Source organism: Chaetodon auriga, chromosome 15 (assembly GCF_051107435.1).
Source record: "Chaetodon auriga isolate fChaAug3 chromosome 15, fChaAug3.hap1, whole genome shotgun sequence".
NCBI classification, from domain to species: domain Eukaryota; kingdom Metazoa; phylum Chordata; class Actinopteri; order Chaetodontiformes; family Chaetodontidae; genus Chaetodon; species Chaetodon auriga.
In genome coordinates this window covers 14,463,772-14,490,951 of record NC_135088.1, presented here as the reverse complement: position 1 = coordinate 14,490,951, position 27,180 = coordinate 14,463,772, and the positions used below count along the sequence as shown (strand labels likewise).

At 42.7% G+C, this 27,180-nt stretch overlaps 1 protein-coding gene across 2 annotated transcripts; it reads left to right on the top strand.

Annotated features, from left to right (window-relative positions):
* Positions 1-1,013: 1,013 nt before the first annotated feature.
* On the top strand, positions 1,014-24,342 carry lrch2 (leucine-rich repeats and calponin homology (CH) domain containing 2). Of its 2 annotated transcripts, XM_076750393.1 has the most exons (21): positions 1,014-1,307; positions 9,993-10,137; positions 10,410-10,536; positions 10,628-10,733; positions 11,363-11,499; positions 11,740-11,870; positions 12,056-12,143; positions 12,927-13,023; positions 13,148-13,245; positions 13,390-13,457; positions 14,364-14,468; positions 14,843-14,911; positions 15,356-15,418; positions 16,142-16,190; positions 16,338-16,478; positions 17,187-17,237; positions 17,335-17,398; positions 19,081-19,193; positions 22,539-22,676; positions 22,895-22,972; positions 24,084-24,342. In XM_076750393.1, exons 1-21 carry the CDS (start codon positions 1,067-1,069, stop codon positions 24,201-24,203), a joined length of 2,229 nt encoding a protein of 742 aa, XP_076606508.1. In that variant the 5' UTR covers positions 1,014-1,066; the 3' UTR covers positions 24,204-24,342. The 2 variants fall into 2 exon arrangements, with proteins under 2 accessions (XP_076606508.1, XP_076606509.1); XM_076750394.1 differs by lacking the exon at positions 14,843-14,911.
* The last annotated feature ends 2,838 nt before the right edge of the window (positions 24,343-27,180 follow it).

Sequence of the window (27,180 nt, the reverse complement as noted above, 5' to 3'; positions counted from 1 at the left end):
TCTTCCTTGTATCCATGTAGTTCAGTCATAAAATACATAGTTGTCCTTCACAAATGATGGTTTTAAAGTTGTGATGTATGATATATTTTTAATGCATTTTTCCATATCTTTTTTCCATAGAATTGAAACAGATGCAAGCAAAAAAAATGTAGACTGTAGGGTATATATTCATCCATAAGATATGTTAGAGCTTTATTCATCCGGAGGGAAACTGTTGTGCAGCAGTTACAGTACAAAGTAGGAAAGAGTGCAACTGTAAAGAGTGCAAATATAGACTATCAATAAAGGTGCATATATAAAAATATCATTAAACAGATATCCAAAATCCAAATATGCACAATGCCAAAAATTCTACATATATGAGGAGTGCCATGCTTGCACAATATCAAATCTGAAATACAGGTAGTGCATATGGTTAATTCAAAATGTCCAATAATTATGTCCATGACATCCATTGCATTATTGCACATCATGCCCCATCATGTCCCGTAAGCCAGAAGGCTCTGAAAATAAAAAAAAAACACAGAAATTGGCACACAGGGGTCTTTGGGTCAATCTCAGAGTGACTCATTGCTTGCAGTGAAAACATTAAAATATTTAGCTTCCGCTCTTCAGTCTGCCAGTAGCTATTTCCTACCCAGGTCTGACAGTGAACAGGAGATGATAAACCACATTAGATGCAGTGAACAATAGTTGGCCAGTGAGGACCCTATGTAAGGGCGCTTATCTGTTTTTAATCATAGTAATTAAGCATAATTTGTCAATAACCATCCACTGCCCTCCAGGAATAAATCTGTATGTTGGATTACATGAGGGGCCCCTGACCCCTGTCTGCTGCACAGATCCCAGCAGGGGCCCTGCTAGGAGTTTGGTAGCAGGTGGAGGAAGGGTAAAAGCCTAAAATGGCCCCCATACCCTGCCCACCATCAACATCACCATCACCAGCAGCAGCACCACCTCCAAAGCCCATCCCCTAGCGTCCGTCCCGGGTATGTACGCGTATGCGCATGGGCGGAGAAACTGCCGCTGTGCGCTGTTATTATTGTAAGAATTTCTTTTTACGAAAATGGCGTCTAGTCAGGGAGGTGTGGGAGCTGTCACGGCTCTACAAAGCCATCACTACTCTAGCGGACCTCACTGGAGCCCAGGCATCAACCAGTACCAGCACCAGCAGCAGCACCACACGGCCCGCAGCCTGGACCGGGCTCTGGAGGATGCCGTGTGCTCGGGGATACTGAACCTGAGCGGTAGGAAGCTGAGGGAGTACCCGGGGATGAGCTACGATCTGACCGATACTACACAAGCAGGTGGGTTGCTTTGCGTGAGTGGACTGTGGGAAACCACGAGTCAGTCCCGCTGTGCCTCATGGAGAAAAATGCGCTCTCGGATTTGCGTTTGGGAGCGCAGCGTGGCCGCATTGTGCTTGAATTTTTGTCTGATTTTCTGGATAAAGGCGCATTAGGTGACGGTATTTAAAGGGATTTACAGTCCACGGAGCTGGTTTCCGTAAATGTTCATATCCTGTACATCCTGGTTGTAATTACTGTCCACTCTTGCTCATATGTCACACCATTTACTACACAAGGGGCTCGGCTGCTGTTGTGTGGTTGTTTTGGTCGACGCCAATAGCTTTCAGTCGCCCCCCTTGAGACACATGAATGAGACGGCAGGCGCACCCAAGTCAGGCGCTGTGCAGTGGTTTGCACGCCGAGCTGCGGTTGATTTGGCACCGGGCTGCTGGAGCCGAATATGAATGAATCCCAGAAGCTATACATATATATCCAAATATATCATTTGTGGTGAGCATGTGATACACGCACATGCTTCTTCTTCTTCTTCTTTTTTTCCATTTTCGGCAAAACCAGACAAAAGATGCAGTGTACTTGCAGCCTCACCCCCCTGCCTGCCTGGGTGCATATGCCCATATAGCTCAATCTGTCACAGAGGAGCTTTGCTTTTGGTTTCATCTATAAGCTGAGAGCCATTTATTTGTCCTTTGGTCTTGTATTTTATTGGCTTTCTCCAAGAGGTGATTAGAATAATGTGCTCTGATAGTCAAGTCAGTCAGTAGGTCAGTATGAGACTCACGTTGTCTGCAGGCTGGTGTAACAGGGTCAGGTCATACATACTCATTTGTATTAGAGATGGCTGCTCAGGAAAGCGCTCATCTGACACACATGAAGGACCCTGTGATAGACTTTACAAACGATAAGATTTTGCTGTGTCGGAGAATATTTGTGTCAGTATAGAAGTACATGAATGAATAACAGGGTAATTGAATTATTATTATTAGGTGTTCTCGGTCATTATCTTGGACATGTAGATTATGCTGGATTTCTCACTGTGATAGTTTCCTCCTCTGAGATGTCCACATACCATATGGCGTTATTCCGTCATATGCAGCTCATGGCAAGTAGAGCCCTTGTTGGAGAGCACTTACCCCAAGGGATTTCAATTTTCTGCTCAAAGACATTGGTCCCTATTCAAACCCAGACAGCCTTTTATTTTTTCTTTAACAACCCCCCCCCCCCCATCCTTTAAAAGAAAAGTAATAATATTTATAGTCTGTTGTCTCCAGCCTCTGCCGATGGTTAGGTAACAGGTTTGTTTAACATTAACCAGATATTTTGGACATTAATGCAGACTGTTAGTTTTCTGTGTCAGCAGTCCAGATGTGGACAGATAGTGACCTCCCCAGGGCTTGCAATGGATCCCATACTAGACATGAACCGGTATTTTAGTTAGCATGAGGATTAGGGTTGCAACAGTATGAGATTTTCAGGGTATCATCACGGTCTCAGATAATTTCATGGTATTGCAGTTATTACATTATTATTGTTATAATCAGTTACAGACACCCTTAACAGGATGAAAACAGAAGGGTTTTTTTTGGTTGAACAAACATTATATCCTGTATTCTTCTAATAACACTGATATGGTAACTCAATACTGTAGATAAGCAAATGTACATGTTATAATAATTGTTTCATACCAATATGATGTGACACAGTGATGCCATTTTAAATTGCTCGTGCCTGAATGGTGTGAAGAACACGAAGCATCATGCACGGCCTGCCTTTCAGCGGTAAGGCAGGCCTAACAGGAAGTTAGTGTCTACTATTTCTGGACTGCAGGGCTGCTACTGCTACCCTAATATACCATGATAATGATCATCTAATGCCTATCCGAGCAAGACTGTCTAAATATATCAAGACCGTTGCATATACGATTCTGAAATAACTGCCGTTATCACGAGCACACGCTGTATAACACTGATAGTAATCAAAAGAGACATGAGTGTATACATTCCTGTCAAACCTTTGATCTCTTGCTTACACAGTGACTAATCCAGTCGCCGTCTGCCGTCTGTGACACTTTTTTTCACATCTTCATTTCGCTGCCTCCAATAAAAGGTGTGCCAGAGGGAGGTCTCACTTTCGAATGTGCAAAGAGGGATCAACACCTCGTAGCACCGTGCTTCACATAAACGAGAGTCTCTGCTGTGAGAGGAGGCAGCTCATTCAGAATGAAAAAGGCGGTTTCTTCTGAGACGAGCACACAAATCCAATAATTACAAGCGGTGTCTTTAGTCTTACTTTATTTTTAAATGCAGCTCTGTGTAGAAGACATGACTGATTCCTCTGAAAATCTATATGATATCATGTGTCTTCTGCACCTATAAATATTTAGACCTGGACTCTTCACTGATGCATCAGCACGGCTCCCCACCATTAATTGGGTGTTTCATCCCATTGATGGTTTAATAAGTGAAAATGGGGTTTTTATACAGATCAAGGTCCAACTGAGTGGCCTCCATCTGTCTAATGAGCAGCAGAAGGCTCCAATGTGTGTCGACAGAGAAAGAGAGAGGCCTGCTCACACATGGGTGTCTGTTTGCAGTGGGCTACTGGCAGTTTGTCTCCACTCAGTTTGTTTTCCCATGGGAAATTGCAAGAGCTCTGAGCCGCTGCCCTGACCTTGGAGAGGGGCCTCGGAGCAGAGCATCAACCTGGGCAGATGTTCAGGTTCATATCCCGGCACGCCCCCGCCTGCCATTACCCTGCCCCCGAGGGTACAAACACACTGAGCGTTTGCCAATGCGAAGCGCTTCCCCCGCAGCGCCGTGCATTGTGTTTACACGTGCGCCGTAATGTCAGCGCAGACAGCAGAGGATCAGCTGCAGTGCTGTATGTGCGGTAGCTCAGAGGAATCCCAATCAACAAATGTATTTTTAAACCCACAACTCTGTTTGATTTCGGAGAGAACATAATGACTTATTTACAGTATGCTTAAGAATGTGGGTCATGCGGCAGATTGTGGTTTTAGTTTCAGAGTGACACAAAAACAAAATTGAAGACTGCTCACACAATCTGTTGTCGCACTACAAATCCATCGCCTTCTTGGGCGTTCTTGTATCCTCTACGAAGGGTTCGGTGTAATATTTAACAGCCGAACGAAGCTCTAAATGAAGCGAACGGCAGGTCAAAGGAAAGATGAAGATGTGTGATATTTTTCACCAAGTGAGGGTGTGTGCAATAGCGATTTGACAGCCAAGAACCAACCAAAAAGCTGCAAGATTCACTGTACCATGTCCAGACTTCTATAGTGGACTGTCAAGAGCTGGTTGAAACATGCAGCAAAATGAGTATTCCATGTTATTTTTGATTGCGCTTGACTTGAAGCACGCAATAAACCTCACGCGGTAAGAATGCTTGTTCTTCATGGTTGCATTCCTGAGAAGTTCAGTCCCGTGAAGGACAAGCTCCACAAGGACGCACGTCCAGCTGGCATTCTCAGATTTAATAATCAACTAGTGTAAATACTGTAAGTGTCACTGCTCATGCAGGCCAACTTATTCAAAAGGCTTCAGGAGGCTTGGTAATTAAAAGACAACACAGCACTGTGATGTGTTACTCAATCTGGCTCGAAGTCAAATCAGATGTTCTGGTAGTCTCATGAAAGCTTGTCCTGTCTTTGCTCACGTCATGGCTGCTCTGTGAAGAGTAGCAGGCCCTGCTGAGCGGCTACTCAAAAAATGTGATTTTTCCATGACAATATAGAACACACAGACAGCATCCCTGCTGGTTTTCTGTACTTCTGAGTAGTTTCTCAGCGATGACATTAATATGAGTGTAGTCTGAAAAAAAAAATCCACAGTCCCAACTGATGCTTCCTCCCTCAGGACTCCTTCTAGGAGTGCATGTCTGGACAAGACACGCATACCTGTCAGCAAGGACACAAAGCCTTATTGCATTAATGACGCGACTGATTTTAGTATGGGGATTATTATATTACACCCTGTCGGTAATCGAAAAGTTCTTCTGTCATCAGAGGCTTTAGATGTACAGTTTCCAGTGTATTTCCAGTATATTAAACAATTGAGGAAAGTTTGTTAGTAAATGCCTGCTGGAGATAATTCTCTACCGTGGCGACCTGTGCATTTAGAAATATGACACTGATGTTATTTTAGGAAGTGTCTGATGAGCCCACTGTACCTCACAGAACTTTAGATTCTTGAGATGAAAAGAAGAGATCTGGAGACGCTGTGATATTTTAAGAGCGGGATGGTCTGTTCCTCACAGGCAGAGGAGCTAAAAGATTATTTTTACAATTTTCCTTAATTAAAAAGCAATGTTTTAAATAAGGGTAATTGCTCATTTGCACAGTGATCTTAATTTAATATTTTGCATTAAAGTTACAGTAATAGGAAACAGATAACCTGAGCATTAAAGATGTATGAACCACCAAGTGTTTGGTGTTTGTACTTGACAAATAACTGAAATGATTCTTCAGACTCACAGTCAGCCTCACTCAGTTATGATCTATAGAAATAAAATGAGAACCTCTTGTGTGTCATATAATGTCAGCAGTGCAAATTTTAATGTATTTATATCTCAGAACACCCTTTGGTTAGATCAGAAGAGAGCAGGGACGTCGCCCACGTGTGACTGTTAATCAGCAAGTAGTCATAGTGTCAAGTTAAGTCTACAGCCATGACTTCTTCTTTTTCTTCTTCATTTCTTTCCACCCAGTCAGCAAATATAAAGATCAAGGACTGAAGCAAAAATAGTACATTTGAGGTTTAAAGAAGGAACACTAGTTATATATATGTGAAACACACACACACACACAGTACGATTGTCTTTGGAGCACAAATGATTTCATCTGTACTTTTCGCCTATGACTGTTGGAGTGACGCATAAACACCAAGACTAGTGACCCAAAAATAATGGTGTGTGTCTATGTGTGTGTGTGTGTGTGTGTGTGTGTGTGTGTGTGTGTGTGTGCTTGTATATATATCTTCTGGGACAAAAGCATGAGAGCAAAGTCAGGCATTATGTGCACATTAATATTTTACATCTAAAGTGCTTGTAATGATGTGTATGTGTGTGTGTTTATGTACAATTGTTTATGAATGAATCTCTCTGCTAATGTGTGTGTGTGTGTGTGTGTGTGTGTGTGTGTGTGTGTGTGTGTGTTGTCAGCATGGGCCTGCTGGGCATGGACTAATGAAGCGTCTATGTTGGGGAAAATGTGTGTTGAGGGAAGTTAGATTCTGTGTGACTAATGCATGAAGTAGACGTGTGAGTAAATGTCGTGTGAAATGCCCCATGAAAGCATCCACAGACAACCCCCCCCCCCCCCCCCCCCCCCACAAAGTAGCTGAGCAAATACAGCTGATCCAGAGACTGCCCAATCCCCCAGGCCAGACCTCACACAGAACCATTTGCATGGCCACTACGTCACCACCAGTTCGCCCACAGGGGAACACACCCCTGGACTAAAAAATGATTTGATGACCACCCACCGTCCCATCAAGGTAACTCCAGCAGATTGATAGACTGACTGACCATCTAACTCCACACCCAGGCAAGGTGCACTGAACACTGAGTGGTGCTCCAGACCACACCCAAAGCCTGCCAGCCAGATGCTGTGGTCACGTCTGCTGCAGGGCGACATTAATTAACCCCAATTAATCATGTTTTTGTCATGTTTATGACATGTTTATTGTCATCCAATGAACCTCGCAGTGAGAGTAAAGGCCTTTAGGATTGAAATATTTTGCCATTTCTCTGTGGATTTCTTGTAGACCACAACTGATTTTGTTGTGCTGTTGTATTAAGATGATCACACGTTTTTAATTGTGATCTAAAAACAAATATTTCCTGTTGAGAGCATCAACTCACTGTAGAGAGAGACGGAGAGAGAGAGACACTGTGGTCTCTCCAGCACTCAGCAGGATATCTATTAGTTTAGAGTTTGCTGTGTCATGGGAAGACATCGCAGAAATCATCCGCACAAGCAACATAAATGAATAGATTGATGATTTGGCGTGAGGGTGCAGCGTAGTGGAGCCTCGGTGGAGGGGCGCGTCTGCCTGCCGGGCCTTGTCCTGCGGGAGCTCTGGGCGACCAGCAGGTGAATGAAAGCCCCACTGTGGGCTGCAGATGGTGCACGGCCAGGGCTGGAGGAGGGAGAAGGGGATGGAGACGGACAGGCTCACAAAGGCTGCCTCCACCCACCCCCCATCTCCCATCGACCCACATGATTCCACTGCTACAGAAGAATCCCCCAGTTGTGGAGCTGGAGGGAGGGAGGCGCGGGAAGTCATCTATGTGCAGCTGGGTTGCAGCATCAAGGTCCCAGCCTCAGGGGGAGGCATGATTTACTCTTAATGGAAAACGAGTATACCCTGTGACCTCAGCTTTAGTCCATCCCCATGTGGTAATTTCTGTTTCCCTTAACCTCTCGGCTTCTTTTCCCTTTGTACCGCTGAGTGTCTCGTGGTCTGCTTCTCACTTCTGCTTACTGGCTGCTGTCATAACTCAGCTACAGAGTGAGGCCTATCTGCTCTATTGCTGCTCATTTAACCAGGATCGTCAGAAGTGGGAGTCTATTTAAAGGCACAGACACTCCCCTTGATGCTTTTTAACCTCAGAGAGTTGGGATTAAAGGTTGCCATATCTGCAAAACATGTTAAAAGGCTAATTGAATAAAAGCTACCGATACAGCATTTTCTTTGTTCTTCGTGTTAATCCATTCACGGCAAACAAATAGCAAGGCAGTGAGGCTTTACTTTCAGTAAAGCCCACATAGCGTAATTGTCTAATAAAGGGTGGTAGCAGTATGTAATTGCGTGCATTAAGGGGATGGCGGTGCAGTGGTGTTTGCTTCTCCAGCAGTATGGATGCACTTCAATTAGGTGGGACTGAATAATTGAAAGCTAGTTTTATCTGTGGCTTTGCAGCTCGTCACATAGGTCTCTAATTATCGTGTCACCCAGAGATAATTCAGAAGACAGGACCGTTCACTCACACACACACACACACACACACACACACACACACACACACACACACACACACACACACACACACCCACCCAGACACACACACACCAATTTGCAGATGCTGGATCAATAATGTGTCTGAAGGTGAAGTCTGCACAATGTAAGGTATGTTCTCATAGGTCCCCTTGTGTCGTCCTGTTTCCCGTTTAAGTGGATACTGTTTTGTTTTATTTAGAAGACACAAAGAAGTAGAGAGATTTGCGTGCATGCATGTCTGTGCGTGCGTGCGTGCGTGCATGGAGATGTCTTGAGCTGTGCGAGTCAGTCAGCAACCTTGAGGGATAACGTGCCTCCGCTTTGTGCGTGAGCTGAATGCATGTGTGAATTGTAGACCTCCACAGTGAGCATGAGTCTGGCTGGTGATGTATATTAAGATCTAGCACGTGATGTATGTGTGAGGGGAAAGTGCCAGATGAGGCCTGGTTGAGTAATGAGCTGAAACATCGGTATCCGCCTCAGCGTTCCTCCACTACTTTGACGTTCTTGGGCAGGAGAGCTGATATCTAAATATTTTATCATAAGAGGCAGATGCAGATGAGAGGCTGTGCTCATACTCATTGACCTGAGCAGGGATTACGTTCATATTCTTGGTGTAGGATAGACGCACCCACTGCGATTAATGCAGGGCTGTGATTTCGCAGAAATTGGCTTCAGTAGTGAAGCGGAACACATGAGTTACGATCAGGTCTGTACTAACACACTTTTAATCTCTGCTTGTCCTTTATCGATTCAGCATCAGCATGTCCCAACTTTATCCTCCTCATGGAACTAATGTAATCAACATTATTGAAAAACATATCAAATATTATTACTGTATCACAACATCCATGGAAAATGTATGGTCATGCTTTTAGCTTCTAGCGGTGAGACTCAAGGGATGTCAGCTGGTTCATCAGTCTTCTGCTTTGCTCCAAACTAAAATATCTCAACTGCTGCAAGGATCGCCCTGAAAACTGGGACAGAAATTGATGGTTCCTAGAAGATGAATTCTGCTGGAAAAATATTTCTATTCTGCCACGTGTACAGTATCATTTGGTATATCGCTTTACTTTTATTAGTATATACATTAGTATATAAAAATCTGAATCATGATGATCAAACTCAGAAAAATAAATCCTATAAAAGAGCTAAACTTTTCATATATCTCCAAACTATATTCCAGATTCCATTCCATATATTCCAATCTATTCAGTGGCACAGAAAACCTACCGCTGTTAGCAAAAGTAGCCCAAATCTTTTCTTGTAACCATTCATTGGGTATTGTCTGTTGCATGCAACTGGTCATTTAACAAAAGGAAAAGATGTGCAGTGAGTTATAGGACTTTCCACCCATTCAAACAAATCTGAAACCATTACTGTGCCACTCCCAGTGAGATCGATGTCGGAAATACTGAGATATTACGCTGCTAGTAGCACTCAAACCTTGGAGGCCTGAGACTCTGGTGTAATCTTAGACCAGTGTTCGATGAAGAGACGCTCTGCCCACCTCTCTGTCACGGAGATGTATTGATCAGTCTTTCAAGCCAATGGCCTCATGCCTAAAGCAAACATAATGGATGGTGCCAAGATCTTAAAAAGATTATAATGTGTATGTATGTTCAAAGTGTACATATTTAATCAGCTCTGTTCCTCCGTCCTGCAGATTTGTCCAAGAATCGCCTCACAGAAATCCCTCCCGAAGTGTGTCTGTTTGCCCCCCTCGAGTCGCTCAACCTGTACCACAACTGCATCAAGTGCATCCCTGAAGCCATTATCAATCTGCAGATGCTGACTTATCTTGACATCAGGTGGGTCATTGCTAACACTGTGCTTTCAGTTCGGCTCCCGTGTCTCATTATTTTACATTCAGCAAAAGTAAATGTATGAGGTTGTTTAGGCTTATATCTCTCAAGAAGTGCTTGTTCCCTTTTCAGAACACCGACAGAGCAAAACAGGGCTTACATGAAAGAGAGGCATTTCCTCTTTTGCTGAAACTCAATTCCCAGTGACCAGACGCTCTCTGTTGCATGCTTCTGTATACCGTTTCAAATGTAGGTCAATGTTTTATCTTTCTCCGCAGCCGAAATCTCCTGTCAGTTTTGCCAAAATACTTGTTCAGCCTCCCCCTCAAAGTTCTGCTTGTGAGCAACAACAAGCTCGTGTCCATCCCTGAGGAGATCGGCAAGGCCAAAGAGTTGATGGAACTGGTGAGCAGCGTGCGTGTGTCGGTGCATATAAACTTGAGCATATTGTACTGGGAGAGTAAGGCCATTCCCTACACTTTGTCTCCCCTTGCAGGACGTGAGCTGTAATGAAATCCAGGTGCTGCCAGCTCAGGTTGGGAGGCTCCAAGCCTTACGAGAACTCAACATCAGGAAGAACTGTCTTCACATGCTGCCTGAGGGTCGGTCCATCACTCCTGATGATCTCTGCTCTGTTATTTTAATTCTGTGTTCTGAAGAAATGACTCATCACTGATTTAGGTTGATATGTTTGGCATGCATACAGGCCAGTCACAGCCAAGACTCACCCCTCTACAGTGTTTGTTTTGTGTTGGCTGTCATGTTAGCCTTAATGCAGCTGGAACCACCTTGATTAAGATGCAGAAGGTGTACCAAGGCATGCTGCTATTCAAGAGAAACGCACAACTGAAGTACAACATCGAGCAGTGCTTAAACATTTTTTAACCCTAACACAGCAAAGCACACAGCCTCAGATTCTGTTTATATTTTATGAAGTTAAAAAGCTAAAGTGTTGCCATGACTGTGTGCACCTTTGTTAGTCAAGAGAAATTAGGTCATCATATGAAGTTGTGGATACTATATCGACTCACTAGAGACAAAAAGAAGTCTCGGCCTCCACTGAAATAAGACCAATGTGAGCTCTATTAGCTCTGTTTTTTAGGATGTTGCACTGATTCGGTCTAACCCACCACCATAACAAAGTCCACAATGTGATCCTCTTCGCACGTTGGAAGCAGTGAATCGCATTCAGCACGAGCTGTTTTTGAAACTCTTCCACCTGTGCTTGCAGAGTTGGCTGATCTGCCTCTCATCCGACTTGACTTTTCCTGCAATAAGATCACAGAGATTCCTGCAGCCTACAGGAAACTCAGGCAGCTGCAGCACATCATCCTAGACAACAATCCTATGCAGTCTCCACCCGCACAGGTAAGTGCGTTCATCTCATGATCCTGTTTGTGCATATTATGTGGATGCAAAGTGTCTATATAGTGTCAACATGCAGCACAAATGGTTATTATGGGTTTCCTGTATGTGATTTAGTCTACAGGTTATCATGTGCCTAGAAGGTGCAACTGCACCATCTAGTGGATGAATGACCACATTTCTCTGACTTGTGGTTACAGCAACAGACCTCAGAGATGCCTTGTGTGCATTTATATGTTTCAGATTTGTCTCAAGGGCAAAGTGCACATATTCAAGTACCTGAACATCCAGGCGTGTAGGATGGACAAAAAACCAGACACCTTGGACCTCCCCTCCCTCGGCAAACGTTGTCTCCCACAGCCTCTCACAGATAGGTATCAGTGACAGACAATCCTTCAAACATATTGTTTGCATCTACACATGCTTCCTCATTGTTCATGCATCATGTTGTGCAGACACGCCATTAACAATTTATGATTCTGCACCTGCAAATTTGATTTTATCACGACCTGTTACTGAAATACAGTCCTAATGAGCAGTTTGTTTTGCATATTTCCAGCATGGAAGATTTTTATCCCAGTAAGAACCACGGTCCCGACTCTGGAATTGGCAGTGACAATGGTGACAAGAGGCTTTCCACAACTGAGGTCAGAGTTCAAACACCCCACATTAACTGATTGTTGATTGATTGATGTTTTCGTGCTTTTGCTACTTACCAGACTGCCACTTGTTGAGATACGTAAATGTCAATGTGCAGCTTGTGGAATTTTCTTTGTGATAAACTGTTCAGCAAAGTGCTGCTGCTAGCCAGCAAGTATGTAGCTGGTTGGTTCACTTTTCACTGTCAAAAATCTAACTCATGAGGCAAAAGCACTCACTAGCAGACTCTCCAGACAAAGCAGAAGAGGATAAGACAACCTTGCAATTAGATAGATACAACAAACAAATCCAAAAGAGACCAAAGCAGGCAGGCAGTGGTAAAAGAAACATGCTGAGGATCATAAGAAAAGGTGGGCAGACTAGGATGGGTGATTAAGTGCTGAGCCGAAGCATTGCATAGCATATATCAGTCTTCCCGTGACAGCAGAATAACAGGCACTTCATCCAGTGAATGATTTATAGTCAAAGTCACACTGGTATGTCTTGCTAGACCCCAGGACTTTGGCTATAACTCTCAGACTCTGTGCTGATAAATGATTGTCTCTCCCGTAAGGTCAGAGGGGCGACAAGGCAGATAAAACGAATGAAGCAGAGGGTGAAACTGTGACGCAAATTCTGCAGCACAATTGCTCATTTGGACTACTTCTATTTAAGATGACATTTTGTGCAACCATTTCTGTTTAAATATTTAACATAGGAATACTAAAATGCACATAAGCCCATTTGAACCAAACTTAGAATTCACTCCGCGTTCATTTCTTCTTCTGCAGCCTTCAGACGACGACACCGTCAGCCTGCACTCTCAGGTGTCAGAGACAGCCCGTGCTGATGCGCTCTCACTCCTCTCCAAAATGGACTCTTGCAAAGGTTACCGAAAATAAGTATCACATATTCCCTATGAAAGCAATAAAAGAAGCTCGGGGGTTGTTGAATGAAGTGCCTAAGATATACAGTTTATGTGATGAACGCGGATGCTTCCTCCCTCTATCAGATCAGGATCTCTATGACTTTATAGAGCCCAACCCGGATGAGGATCCTGCTCTGTCAGAGTGTGATGGGCAGCAGAGCAGTCATGTGTCTTGTATAAAGGTATGAATCAAATCTTTTCATTAATAGGGTGATTACAGACATGAAGAAAAATTATTTAGAGAAAATCAGTGGAAAGCTCAGAGGAGATAGAATCAATTTATGGTCATCGCTTCCTGACATGGTGTGTGTGTGTGTTTGTTTCAGGAACTAGAGAAAGTTCTAAACATGTCTCACCAAGGCAAAGATAAAGAGAGCTGGAAAGAGGAGTCAGGGTGAGTTCATTATTCAACACAGCTGTCAAACAAACAGCTGGCACATCTCAGACCTCTGATGCTGAACACATTACTCGTCTTCTTCTTTATAAAATGCATGCAAACCATTTTCCAGACTGTAAAAAGCTTCTGTGGAAGTAAGGAGTTCATTTATCACAGACTCCAGTGAGTCACCCATGCTGTGAAACAGTCTACAGGTTCGCCACAGCCTGAGCGCATTTACAGGAAAGATCAGAACATGCTCAGAGGCATGCTCTGCAGTGATAACCTAACATTCTGTGAATGACGACTCTCTGCGTGTTTTTAAGTTGCCTCAGTTGTGACATTACAAAGCAGAGGAAAGGTATTTGTAGATACAAGAGCGAAGATTTTCCAGACAGCAAATATTGCACATCAGGAGACGCAGCTGAAAACACATACTGCCCACAGCACTGATTAGTGGTTACAGTAGCTGACAGCTCAATCAGTCAACTAGATGGTGAACCCCTGGCGGCACATTGTCAACATAACAAGCATGAGGAGGAGTTGCTGCATATGTTCATTAAGACTGGGATGTCTATGTGACTATGAGTCAGTGTCCTTCACAAACATCTGCCAGTTCAAAACATCTGCAAACATTCAGAGAAGTTTTGACTGGAAAATGTTTGCACGTGCAGTAATATTTTCCTGTCTCCACAGCATATGTGGGCAAAAAGATGAGATTAGATGATATCATTTTGCGTACATGCACACGATCGTGTCAAACAGGCTTCAGTGTTCTAACAGCTGTGTCGAGGGTTCCTACGTTTGCTGTTTTGGTGTTGAGCTTTTGTGAATTTGGGCAGGATTATGTTTTTTGGCGAAAGCAAAATGGTACACTGTGTATAATTTACAATCCTGATAACTCGGATCCTGAACTCTTTCCAGTTCTGATAAGGAGCAGCTAGTCGAGGAAGAGGATGACGAGCTGAAGGAAGTGCTGGATCTGAGGAAGATCGCCGTTCAGCTTTTGCAGCAGGAGCAGCAGAATAGGTGTGCGGTTCTCCTTATTCTTTGAGTAACAAAAGACCATCCCCATGAAAACACGCTGCACTGCTTAAATCCACTTCTGTCTTCTTTGTCCTTGCTCTTCATCATGCAACATGTGCGGTCTCTGGCTGGACAAACAGCTCAGAGTGGAGACTGATTTCCAGAAACTGTTACTCATTTGCTTTTTTAGATTTTGCCAGCTGCAGCTGTAGAACTGTACCACGTGTGATAAATCACAGCCCTAAATCTCGCTGCATCATCACCGTTTTACCTCTTTCACCTCTACAAATCAAATTCTTATCAGCCTCACTTACTGTCCTGTTTCCTGCTTTCTCTTCCTCGACTTGGCTGCTGCACGCTTGATGTACGGCTTCTAGACGACGGTCCTTAATTTGCAGAGCAGAGAGTCTTATTCACCGGCGGAGAGTGACTGGAAGGGCACACAGGTGGATGGGCTTTCTTTATACACACATAGTTCGTATGTCAGACTGGGCACGTCAAACACACACATAGCAGGTCTCTTGTGTGTCTCTTTGTCTCTGTTTGTGCACAGTTAATGCTTGTAATTCCCATTGTCCTTGTCCATGAATCACTATTAGGAAATCTAAGCTGTTTCAGTGCTTGAGAATGTTTCCATCTTTGACGTGGAATTAGCTCGCTTTTCCTGTCAGTGTGCTTCACTGTCCATATGAATTGCACTTGCTCAATTGGCCCAGCCCAAGTGATTCATTTTTTTTTCCCTCTGTTTGTAAATGTGACTATAAATGACTGACAATCCGCACGCATGTTGGAAATGACTAACGCTGGGAAAATGTGCATGCATGATGTAACGTAAGTCACAGCTGTTGCACAGCTCTGTAACTGCACCTGCACCGTGTTTCTGTCTGCAGATTCCTGAGTCACTCTGGAAGCTCCAGCAGCAAACCGAGGCCCCCGCCTCAGACCGCTCGTAGGTACGTGCCATTCAGTCCTGCTGACTAGAAGCACACATTTACAGTGCAGCCCTTGTAGAGGGCATGCGGTAATGATAACCGCACTGAGCAATATATCTGCTATAAATGTTATGAGCTGGGCGTTTGAGAAAAAGGGTCCTGTGTCCAAAGACTCAAAAATATACTATAGCCTATTTCCAACTGCTTTTATGAAAATAATATGCAAACATTTCACATTTGCTACAATGGATGGACTACATTAGATCCTAATGTTATGTCCAAATAAAGGGTCTAAGCTGAAATGTTTTACAGGCCTGCAATAAAAATATTTTCACCGTTGATTCCTCCGTTGAGTATTTTTTTTTTTACAATTAACTGAAGTCCTGAAGTCTATAAAATGCCAAAAAATTGTAAAAATGCCCCACATGAACTTTTTTCATCCATTTCAGTCCAATAGTCGAAAACACACAGATAAGAAACGTCACATTTTAGGCACTGAAACCAGCACCTTTGGCATTTCTGCTTGATAAACAACTTCGAGGGCAGATTAGGGCAGGTTAATCACAGGCCACATCTGTGCAATTAACATCTGATTCTAATCACACATGAAGACACTGAGGCTCATACAAAGCAGAGAGGGAAACATTTTGAAAAGGTTCTTGCTCGAGGCTCATAGTGCCTTTAATGTTATCTGAATGTTAAACAGCAGATAGTCATCTGATCCTGCTCGTGTCTTTATTCTAGCGCATCTCTGGATGAAGGAAGCAGTGGAGCCTCAGTGCTGAGTGGACAGGTACAAAGTCTTCTGCTTCAAAGCAAACCTAACATCCTCAAATTTCCTTCAGTAACTTTGTTTATGGTCACACCTCTCATTCCTTCTGATGGTTTGTGTCCAGAGGGGGCAGACAATTATTTAAATGTCAAACATCTGCTTTCACAGCCTCCGTCTTCCTGCTCCTTTGATGGCAGCCTGAAGACAGATCAGTCAGATTCGGAGCCAAAGTGGCCTGAAGTCCCACCCGTCCTCAATCAGAACGAAGATCGCAGGAGGAACAAGTACCTGAGAAAAGATTATCTGAAGGTATGAGCGTGCATGCATCTCGTAATTTACGCTTGGCTGAAGATGATATTCTGCAGAAAACACCTCATCAATTGCCTGAGGATGAATTCTGGTTTGTTTTTGTTTTCATAGGTTTTGAGATATTCATCTTTTAAAACTCCTTCTGCTGCCCAAGTTTATGGGCACAAAGGGATTTTTGTTAGTGGTGCTCGCAGAACTGAAAGGTTCTGGTTGCAGCAATGGAGACAGTCCACAGACCTCAGTGTGTGCACAGTTTTCATGGTGTCTGCTTCTTTGTTTATTCCAGTACAAATTGTTCCCTCTGAGGTTTGGGGGATTCTCTGTAACTGACTCTGTCTCTGGAAACCTTCAGTTTTTTTCAGCTCTTTGAGAACCACAAATTCCATTCTCCTCTTTTGTATTGGGATCAAAAAAGAGTTGGGCCTAGGCCAAAAAACCATCATGTATGCATTGATAGATACCATGATGTGAAAACATGTGGGAGGTGTCAGAAATGTGCGTTGGTTCACTACAAAGAGCCTTGAGAAAGTCCCAGGTTTTCTGCAGAGGGTTTGATGATCCGCTCATTTTGATTAAAGATAACGATAACAGAGAAACGATTTTGTTGATCATAGATAATTCTTTTTTCATTTCAAGTTTGCATCCACCTGTCTAACCGGAGAAATTAAGCCAAGCAATAAAAAGTTTGCCTTTTTCTTTTCCTTGCAGTACAAGTGTCAGAGCGCCAGGAAAAATTCCAGTGGAAATGACGACTGTGAGGTCGGTGTGGCAAAATCGAAAGATCTTATCATCTCAAAACATGTTTCAGCGCTATAACAATGCCGTATTCTGATTGTAATGAATGTTTTATCTTCAGGAGGGCTTGCGGAGCGCTGACTTCAGCACCACTCTGACAGTGTTTGGACTAAAGCCAAGATCAGGTAATACACATGCAGTTGATGTATAACCTCAACTGTGCTAACGTTTTGGCTCAGTGGATTTCCTTTTTCTGCAGTAATAATCATGGAAGCTGGGTTTAAAAATAGCCACCCGTGCATGTGCAGGAGGAGACAAAAATAAAGCTTAAGTAGAAATGAGTAATTGGTAAATAGGAAATATGTGGAGTATATATAGTCTGATTTGATGCAATTGGCTTGAAGCTCGTGTAAACACTGAGACATTCATTGTAACTCAAGCCTCATTAGTTGTGAAGTGAGCACATTTCTTTTCACATGAAGCCAAAATATTTTTTTTTTTTAAGGTGGAGTCTTTTCTCTGGAAGTGGGGAAGGTTTCTGAGGAACTGTTGATCTGTTCTGTATTAGTGCCTTAGCAGCCAAGTCAAGGCGCAACAGGATGGATGAGTCTGATGAGCTTTATTTATGCGAGCTAATAAATCTTGTAAATATGATTTTATCTTTGCCGGTAAAAACACCAAACTTGCAAAAACAAGTAGTCCTTCACTCAAAAGTAAAAGTATGTAAGTATAGCAGGTCAAAAGGGTATAGATTATTATTACTCCTGCATTCGTCTCTAAGCAGCATTTTACTGTTGTAGTTACATGAGTTAACTTTTGATTATCTTATACCAACATGGTTGCAGCTAATGACATTTTCATGATGGATTAATCTGCTGGTTATTTCCTCATTGAACTGCTTGATTGTTTGGCTTGTAAATCAGATAATAGTGAGAAATGCTGTCACAATTAGTAAGAAAAAAAGTGTCAGCTAATCGACTTATCATTTCAGCTCGGCTTTTATGCACTGTTGGCTAGTTTAATCGATAACAAAGCATCATATTTTACAAGCCCCTCATATGTTTTATATGCAAATCTTAACTGTAAAATAACGAGTGACTATAGCTGTTTAATTAATGTAGTGGAGTTAAAAAGTACAATATTAGCCCCTGAAATGTAGTGAAGTTCAAATGTACAGTCCTATGAAATGGAATTTTATTTTTAGTGCTTGAGAAAACATTTTCTTCTTTGTTGCTTCTCTTTACATCTGTAAGGAAGATAAATAAATAAGAAATGAGTCAGGACTCCTGCATCTGACTGAAAATCTTGAATGCATCATGTCTCACACCCTTTTCTCACTCCTCCTTGATTGGATCACGATGACAAACACCCTGTATCAGATGCACTCACTGGACTCAAGTTCACTTTGACCCAGCTGGTTATGGCACCCGCACTTTGCTGACAACAGTCAGCTGACGCCCGCCCACCCTTGTGTACAAGAATCAAAACTTTTCAAGAGAACAACATTTTTATGTCGAGTTATAGCGCCTGCACAGATAAAAGGTGATGCTAGAAGTGTGGATCGCACAATTTACAACAAAGATGCAAGGAATGATAATATTCAGACATAATCCGATTTGTCGCTTGGATATCATCAGACACAGGGCTTTGATTTTTGGCCCTGGTAGAGAACATTTTAGTCGTCAGACTTTCCTGGATAGCAGAAGTGGAATGTACGAATCTGTTATCACACTAGCTTGACGTAGACCTCGAGCGGCCTGTCGTTGACCTGCTAGGAAAGTCAGTACCTGCTGGTTGTAGGATTTTCTTTGGATCTCTCTGTGTGTTACCTGGTACTCAGAACAATGCACTTCATATGTTATTCCAGCCTTCACCAGAGGAAGCCGTCAGGAGTACACGTCCACAGACCCCAGTTTCACCATGAGGAGGAAGATGGAGCACTTGAGGGAGGAAATGGAACAGATAGGACTCTTACGGCAGGTCAGAAGCCTCACAGCTTGTTTATATCTTCACATCTTGCACAAAGCATTATGCCATTCACAGGCCAAAACCTGCCAAATCCTGCCTTTGTTCCAGTGTTTATACCTTGAAGTGAATCACTGACAACTAAATCCATTGCCCAGAGCATTGTGTGTGCCCTCACTGGGCTTTCCCATTAAACACTACAGAATTGTCACAACCCCACTTGGTTTCTAAGAAGTTGAGTCATACTGTACGGTGTATCAAGCCTGTAAATGACTCATCTCATTGTGTTAGGCTTATGCAGCAGAGGACGTTGCATTGTTACGTTACCTCAGACACAGTACGTTCTCCAGCTTTCAGATGTATTTTGTGTGTGCCTTGACCAGCTTGACCCACCGTTACCTGGACACACTGTGAATTGAACAAGCTGCAGGGGTGACGTAGGTTCAGGTCTCGCTCTTTCTCTAGCTACTCTTTGACCAGATACGCTCTCTGGGACTGAAATTTGGCATGAAAGATTTAACATGAATCTGTGCTCTGTAGTACTGATGTAATTTGGTCAGTATCCTTACAAATACTGAGTTCGATGCCCAGCCTTAATGAGGATTTCAGAATCACTCTTATGTGAACCTGCATAATTGAAAAGTAATGCTCCTTCATAAGTTCATGGGGGAGAGAGAGTGACAGCTATGTGACTTCGTAGTTGACAAAAACTTTGCTTATCTCTTATCGCAGTTATTTGTTGATACATTTGGACCATGACATCTTTCTTTCTCATATTTAACTGCTATGTACTGAGCCCAAGAAGACGATACAATTGTTAGTCTTGTAATTGGCAACATGAATGTGAAAATGGGACCCAATAGTAAAAAGTCTGCCCAATCAATGGGCAGGCACAGATAGAGATTAGGATGCTCAATTGATTGTCGTTGATGGTACCATCTTTTCCTACAAAACAGAGGTTTTGTTATGCAGCTGAGTATCAGTACACTAATATAGAAGAATCAAACTCTCAGCAGCAAACTAGCGGCTGTCAGGCACACCCAAACTACGCAAAAATCGCAATATGTCCTTGGCTTAAAACCAAAGGTAAAGATGATAAGAGAAGAAAAGCAGCTTGAACAGGAGTTTCTACGGCTACGAACAGGTTGTGTAGAAGAACAAGCGTAGAGATATGAGGTCATTTTCCGGGAGAGATTGAGGAATGCTTTCAGGCACTTTAATTGGGCAGAAAAAGCTGCAACCCATGGAGACGTGCCACGTATGAGTTCACTGAGTTAACAACAGGAGGTATATAAGGGTGGGCTCAAGCTAACTGAACAACCAGATAATGTTGACCAATGGCTGATGTTTGTTACCTCATGCCTGCATGCCATTTCACAGTTAAGATGATCTGATATCCCTGAAGGAAGCAGACGTCATGTGCAGGTTGGTCATACTTTCCAGACCAGTTGCAAGGATAAGATTAAAAGAGGGGAATTATCGAGGCTTATCAGATAGTGTAGAAGGACACAAAGCGGGAGTCTGTTTTGAAGTCAAGAAGCAACAATGGCATCAAAAGGGACGTGAAGCATGCAGAGAAAATGCTTTTCGTGCTGAGAAGAACAGACATTCCAGGTAGTGACACTGACTTCTTTCACAATAGGAGTTGGGGCAGTCAACAACTGTTTCAATTGACCAACACTGAACTTTCAATCTCAATAAAATCATTGTCACAGCGGGTGAGAATCTGCAATGCTTCTCATTCTTGTTCCAGTCATGCACAAACTGAATTTTCACATTTAGATAACACAATTGGGCAATGCTGAGAGCACAAAAACCCATTGTTCATCAGCTTTGTGGAGGTGACAAAGCCTTTGATAGCGTGTCCACGAACACCACGTGGTAGACCATCAGCTCAAAAACATTACCTCCAAAATCATTAGCATCTGCATAGCAATTCATGTAATATTCAGCAAGTCCTGCTCCTCACTGACTGGATAAGAGACATGCCTTCATTGGACTCGAAGGACCGCCGCAGGATCTGGACTTTCCTGATGACAGTGCTCACCCACCCATTGTCATGTACAAGAGCAAAAAAGATCTTTTTTGACAGGTAGTGTGCACAGATCTATATTTCCAGTCTTGCAACATGTACTGTGATAAATTACACCTTATGGGATATGATCCTACTCCTACTTGATTCAATTCAGTTATGCGTCTGTGAAATATATGAAAATCGCCTGGCCCAAATATAGAATGTTTCTTCATCATGCATCAGGAACAATCAGGAAATTGAATAGGACATCTGATGTGCAAAATGTGGGAAGGGGGAAGGGAACTGTGAACAACTAGCTGCTGCACTTGATATATCATCCCTGCAGCACAGGAAACCGTGTGAAAAGATCTGTTAAAAGGAGATATGAAAGGTGGGGCACGGTTGATCCGATGCACATGGAGGACCAGAGACTATAGCCAGGTTGAAGAGAGAGACTGAAACAGTGAGTGAAGATGATTTTTGCCAGTCTTCAGTAACAGAGAAAACACTTTATTGGCATCAGTAAATAACTGAGCATATGAGGGAACAATGCTGGAGCTCTCCATTCAGCACCACAACAACACAAGGCTGAAGAGCAGCGATGCAACAGGATATTAATATTTACATGACTTCACCTTTCTGTTTCCCTCATTGGCCTCCAGCTTGAATATCTATCCTGGCTCTTATGGTTTCCAGCAGCTCCAGTCTGTTGCCGTATGTTGAGTATGAATGTTCGCCCATGACCCTGGAAACAGTAGTCGGACAAAAAAAAAAACAAAATAAAAAACTTCTTCAATTCGGTGTCATCTCATGCCCGAAGACCTCAAAGAGCAAAGTAAAGGCTATGCTAACCAAGGCATGTGGTAAGTCTTAAAAGCCACAGCTGACCTGTGATCTGTGGGCTCATTTACATTTACTCAAAGAACACCGGGTCACAAATACCAGAACTGAGGGTCAAAACCAGCCAATCTTCAGGTGTAAACTCCATTGAACACCACAGGACTAGCACTAAACACCATTTTCAATGGAAAATCTAAATAATATTTCTGCCATGTCAACATTATCAGGAGCAGTGTATCATTATATAAACAGCTCTTCCCACAGCGTTTACAGTACTGACATTATTTAATAAACTACAGTGCAGTGCAGGCGGAGGTATTCTTCTTCAGCTCGCTAGCCAATCACACCCATGTGCACTTTCTGCTCATACCTACTCTCACTGAAATGCAACTCACTGGGAATGTTTCTACGAAAAATAAATAAAACTCCTCTTTCAAACAAAATGTGCATTTCTGTGAGAGGGCAGTGATTCAGTGGTGATTAGTTCTTTGTTCATGTGCTTGCAGAACATTGAGTCCAGACTCAAGGTGCTGCTCCCAGACGACGTTGGAGCTGCCCTGATGGACGGGGTGGTTCTTTGCCATTTAGCCAATCACATTTGTCCTCGGTCTGTCGCCAGCATCCACGTACCATCTCCCGCAGTGGTAAGCACACTGAAACGCCAAGTAGGGTCTTTTTATTTGAAATCACAAATATCATAGAGTTTAAGATTCTTGAAAATTACCTCGAATAAATTAGCTTTTTTTTTGTCACGCTCTGTAATTGATAGTTGGGTAGTTACATGTAAACCTAACCTTACAGCTTTGTGTAAGGTTTTTGTTCTGCTTTTGATTTCTAACATGATTGATATTCTGGCCTCCAGCCAAAGCTTAGCATGGCTAAATGCCGCAGGAATGTGGAGAACTTCTTGGATGCCTGTAAGAAGATGGGTGTCCCACAGGTAATAATATTAAAGAGCCATTATTCTTATTTGTGTGTTACTCACTACCAGTATTACCTTTACTTCTTGTTTTTTTTTATTTTTTTTTCTCAGATCTATGATCTAACAATGATATCAAATGTTGAGCTCTGGAAAACACAGTCAATTCAATTACAGTTATACAGACTGTGATAAATCTTTGCAAGTTCAGTCATGCACACTCACTGGTCTGGTTTGCACATTTTCTTAGCTGAGCCCCACTGATGGAAACATTTAAGCCATAGCCAGTGGAAATAAAAAGAACATTTATTATCATTTCCTTTGGCAAGATCTGCCAGATGAATGAGTAGCAAAATTCTTACTACAAAACTTGAAATTTCATACTGCAGTAAATACATCCATCACACAAACTGAAACTAATAATGGAAAAAGCTAAGCAGAAAATGTAGAGCTCAACCCAAATTACAAAAACAAGCAGTGTCTCTCAAGTGGTTTGGACCCACACAGGTACTTTTGTATGGAATTTGAATTTTATAAGCAAATGAATATCTGTTTTATCAACTACTGAACCATTAATTTACATACCACTAAATGTATAGCATTGAAAAACTGTAATTAATTTAAAGACTTTTGTTCGCTTCAATAGTTTTGATGTAGTTTGCTCAGGTGTTGAATTAGCTGTCACTGAGATTTCTGAGCAAACAAGGTCGCTGCTGCACAATTCTCAGAGATAATATCTCAGAAGTATCTGCATGGCAATTTTGAGAAATTAGAAATGATTGTGTGTTTTGATTGAAGAATCAGTGTGAAGAGACTGAAGCAGTGAAGACCCTTGAAAAAGTTTTCCAAGAAAAACCATCACTAGTTTTAATTTTGTTTTTTTTTAATTAAACATAATGTGTTGTGACAGTCTGTGATGGTGACAGATCAGAGAAATGTCAGATGATTATCTCAAAACCTCAGCACCTAAAACTGCATTGTTAAATACCACGAGAGTAATAAAAAAAAACCACAACAGGGCGTGTTTGTTTGCTTTTTGTAATTTGGGTGAACCAACCTCGTAAATAACGAGGGCCAGGACGTCTCTTTCGCTGAGTGCCACTGACAAAGACGTCTTTTTCCGCTACCTCAGGACAAGCTGTGTCTGCCCCATCACATCCTCGAAGAGCGCGGTCTGGTGAAGGTGGGTGTGACTGTGCAGGCTCTGCTCGATCTGCCTCCATTGAAGCCCACACAGCTGTCAGCTGTTTGACACGAGCCCGAATCCTGCGTCCTACCTGCAGTCATCCAGCCAACCCCACTCCCCAGCCCAAACCTACACCCCATCGCCAGGGACCAGAGAGCCCCTTGGGGCGAGGACCCTGTGGGCGGTGGCCCTTTGGGAGTCTGCTTCTGCCTGACTGAAACAGGAGACAGGAGGAAGGCATACCTCTGTCTCTTTATATGATGTCAGCCGCCACCCACTTCCTGTCCATCACATATTCTCTTGTATCCTGTTCCCAGCTGCTGGGGTCATCTTGTATGTGTGTGGACTAGAAATGTGACTGTGTGTTTCCTGTGTGAGCTGCACAGTTTGGACTTGCCAAGGAGAGACAGACAAGACGATGGATCTTTAAGAAGACCTTTACCCTCTTGACATGCTCAGTGATTATTGAGCCTGCAAGTGCCAGTGCTGACAACATTTCCACGCTTGTGGTGGAGACATTGGCAGTGAGGAGATGACTGACATGTAACTCACTCTTTCACTAAAGAGACCGAAGCTGCACGCTGGCCCCGCAGCCACAAACCACTGACTGACCTCAAGGGGTTCCTGCGCTCTTGGGTTTCTCTCTTTTTTTTGTGGAATTTATTTTTCCCATGAAAATTAATTTTTGAATTTATTGTATAGAGTTCTGTTTTTTTTACATGGTTTGCATCAGGTCCCTACTGTAGCCTCTTTTCAGCAGCCAGACCTGATCCAAACTTGATCTGCAAAGTATTGCATTTGAGCAATCACATCTGCACTGCTTGTTGAGGGAGAACACAAGGCTCGCGTCGGAAAAGCATGAAGAGCAGAATTCATGCTACAGGAAACGTTCTGCCTTCTGTTCTCCCTCCAACTCGTTTCGACATATTTAGATTACTGTACAAATCGTTTGCAAATCCAGACCGAAGTTCTTTCTCAATATAAACCTGCATGCACCAGGGGAAGGTGACATTTGACCACTGTGAGAACATGTGCTTGGCCGTGGCCAAGAGCACAACGGTCCTGTTTTGTAGCATTTTTTTCATCGTGCGTGCAAGGTTTCTGTTTTTGAAAAATATTCTCTATCTTAACTTTTCTAAAGCTTTTATACTTCCTTCCCAATCATTGCCAACTATCACTTGCTGTTTCTGTGGAGTTCAACGTGGGGGTTTGCCATGTTAGACTCAAAGTAGAATTTTATTGGTTTGCATAACCTCAGATGAAACGTGTTTATACTGTGTGTATTATGGAGCGGAGGGTTGTGAGTGAGCGGCCTCTGGATCCGAAAGGGGTTCAGTGCTGCTTGGAGGCAATCACTCATGCAAACCTCCCATACATGGCACAGTCTTATCTGACTGCCAGGCCACCCTGCTGTACTGTATGTGCTTTCTGATACAATTCATTATTTCAGGGAAATTAAATTATTTATGTATTTATTCGTTTGTTATCTATTTATATGTTGTTGCTTTGTGCGTCCTAACCCTGAGTAGCTGAACATTTAGATCTCACTTGTTCTTTTCGTATGTTCCTGTCAACTCAATGACTGAATGAAGCAGGAAGTGTTATTCAAGATGCATTCGTGACAGCTGTGTTTTGCTTTGCTTGTTCACACCAGTCGTCAACAGACACAAAAGCCCTTTTGGCAGCATAAAAGATACCTGCGTAACAGAGGCTTGACTCCACAGCAAACATTATGCAAGAGTCGATCGTGCTCACAAAGGCTGACTTATGGGTATTTCAAACTGAAAATTCAACCAAATTGTCATCTCCATGTAAAGTTGCACCTTGATTGCTTTGAACTGTTATGCATTGATTCTGTGTTATTTGTCTATTAGTTACAGATTATTATTTTTGCAGGGAATATCAGTCTTCTTGTCAGGTGGTTGGAATGCTAATCTTGACCTTTTTTTTTTCGATAGGACAGAGTTCAAGAGTTCATTTTTTTCCAACATGTGAAAAAAAAATTATGGTCGAAATTAAGGTGAAGCCCATTCTGGGTTAATTATAGAAGTCAAAATACTGACGCGCTGTTTTCCTTGGAGAACTTGAAAATGCCTCTTTGAGAGAGAAGCTGAGGATTTCATGACCCCCATTAACCTCGATCAGTCACCTGTTGTCCCATGTTTACAACAGAAACAAATAGGAAAGGCGGTTAGAGCAGAGTTTTGATGTCCAGTGAAGACACAGCAAATCATAACAGCAGTACTTAATGCCACTTTAACACCTTGAAAGTCCACAGTGTAGTTACATCTAAAAACATGACACATTGTGCCTTAAAGGAGGGTTATTCTTTGTTTTTTCTTCATCAATTCACTTTATTTTTCAGTAGATTTTGTGTAACGTAATCAGCTTCTCTGCTGGTGAGCTGGCTGCCATAATGGAGGAGAGTTAAGCCAAAGCTCAGTGATCCGTGCTAAGCAAGTCTGTGGTCTACAGTACATAGACAGTCCAAAATCTGAGAGACTTGCCTCTCGAAGTTCAGTTCAGGTTCAGATTCTGGCATGACTAGGATGAATCAGCTCTTTGCTGTGTCATGGGACATGCGTCAGCTGTTTGCCACACGTTCAAACATCATACTTTTCCTGAGAAACTCTGTCTGAATGGGCTGTATTGACTGGTTTTGTGCTATCATTTTCAAAAGAAGAGATGTTGCAGCGATAGAAGACAGTAAAAGGTCCAGATTTCTAAGAATTCCATCAGTGTGCGCTTCCTGCTGCTGCAGACAGGTCATCTTTTGTGCTCCTGGCTGTTTATTTATCAAACAAGCAACTTTGCTTGCACGTTAAGTGTGCAGTTGGCTGCATTATAGAACAGCATCTGCTGAACATATTGGCTCCATTTATTACCATGTAACATGTCTGTTTATCATGAAAGCTGGTGTAAAATTGGAAAAATGAACTCACAATTGTAGCACACAGCTCAATGTTAGCATTATACACAGCTAACTGGCTAGATCTGAGCAACATGAGTCACACAGCAAAGGCATAATCCCTGAAGGTAGCAT

Excerpts from the sequence above, each read along its gene's own strand:
- lrch2 (XM_076750393.1), top strand. The coding sequence starts at position 1,067 with ATGGCGTCTAGTCAGGGAGGTGTGGGAGCTGTCACGGCTCTACAAAGC. Across the intron at positions 1,308-9,992 it reads GACCGATACTACACAAGCAG|ATTTGTCCAAGAATCGCCTC; the intron begins GTGGGTTGCTTT and ends TCCGTCCTGCAG. Across the intron at positions 22,973-24,083 it reads AGAAGATGGGTGTCCCACAG|GACAAGCTGTGTCTGCCCCA; the intron begins GTAATAATATTA and ends CCGCTACCTCAG.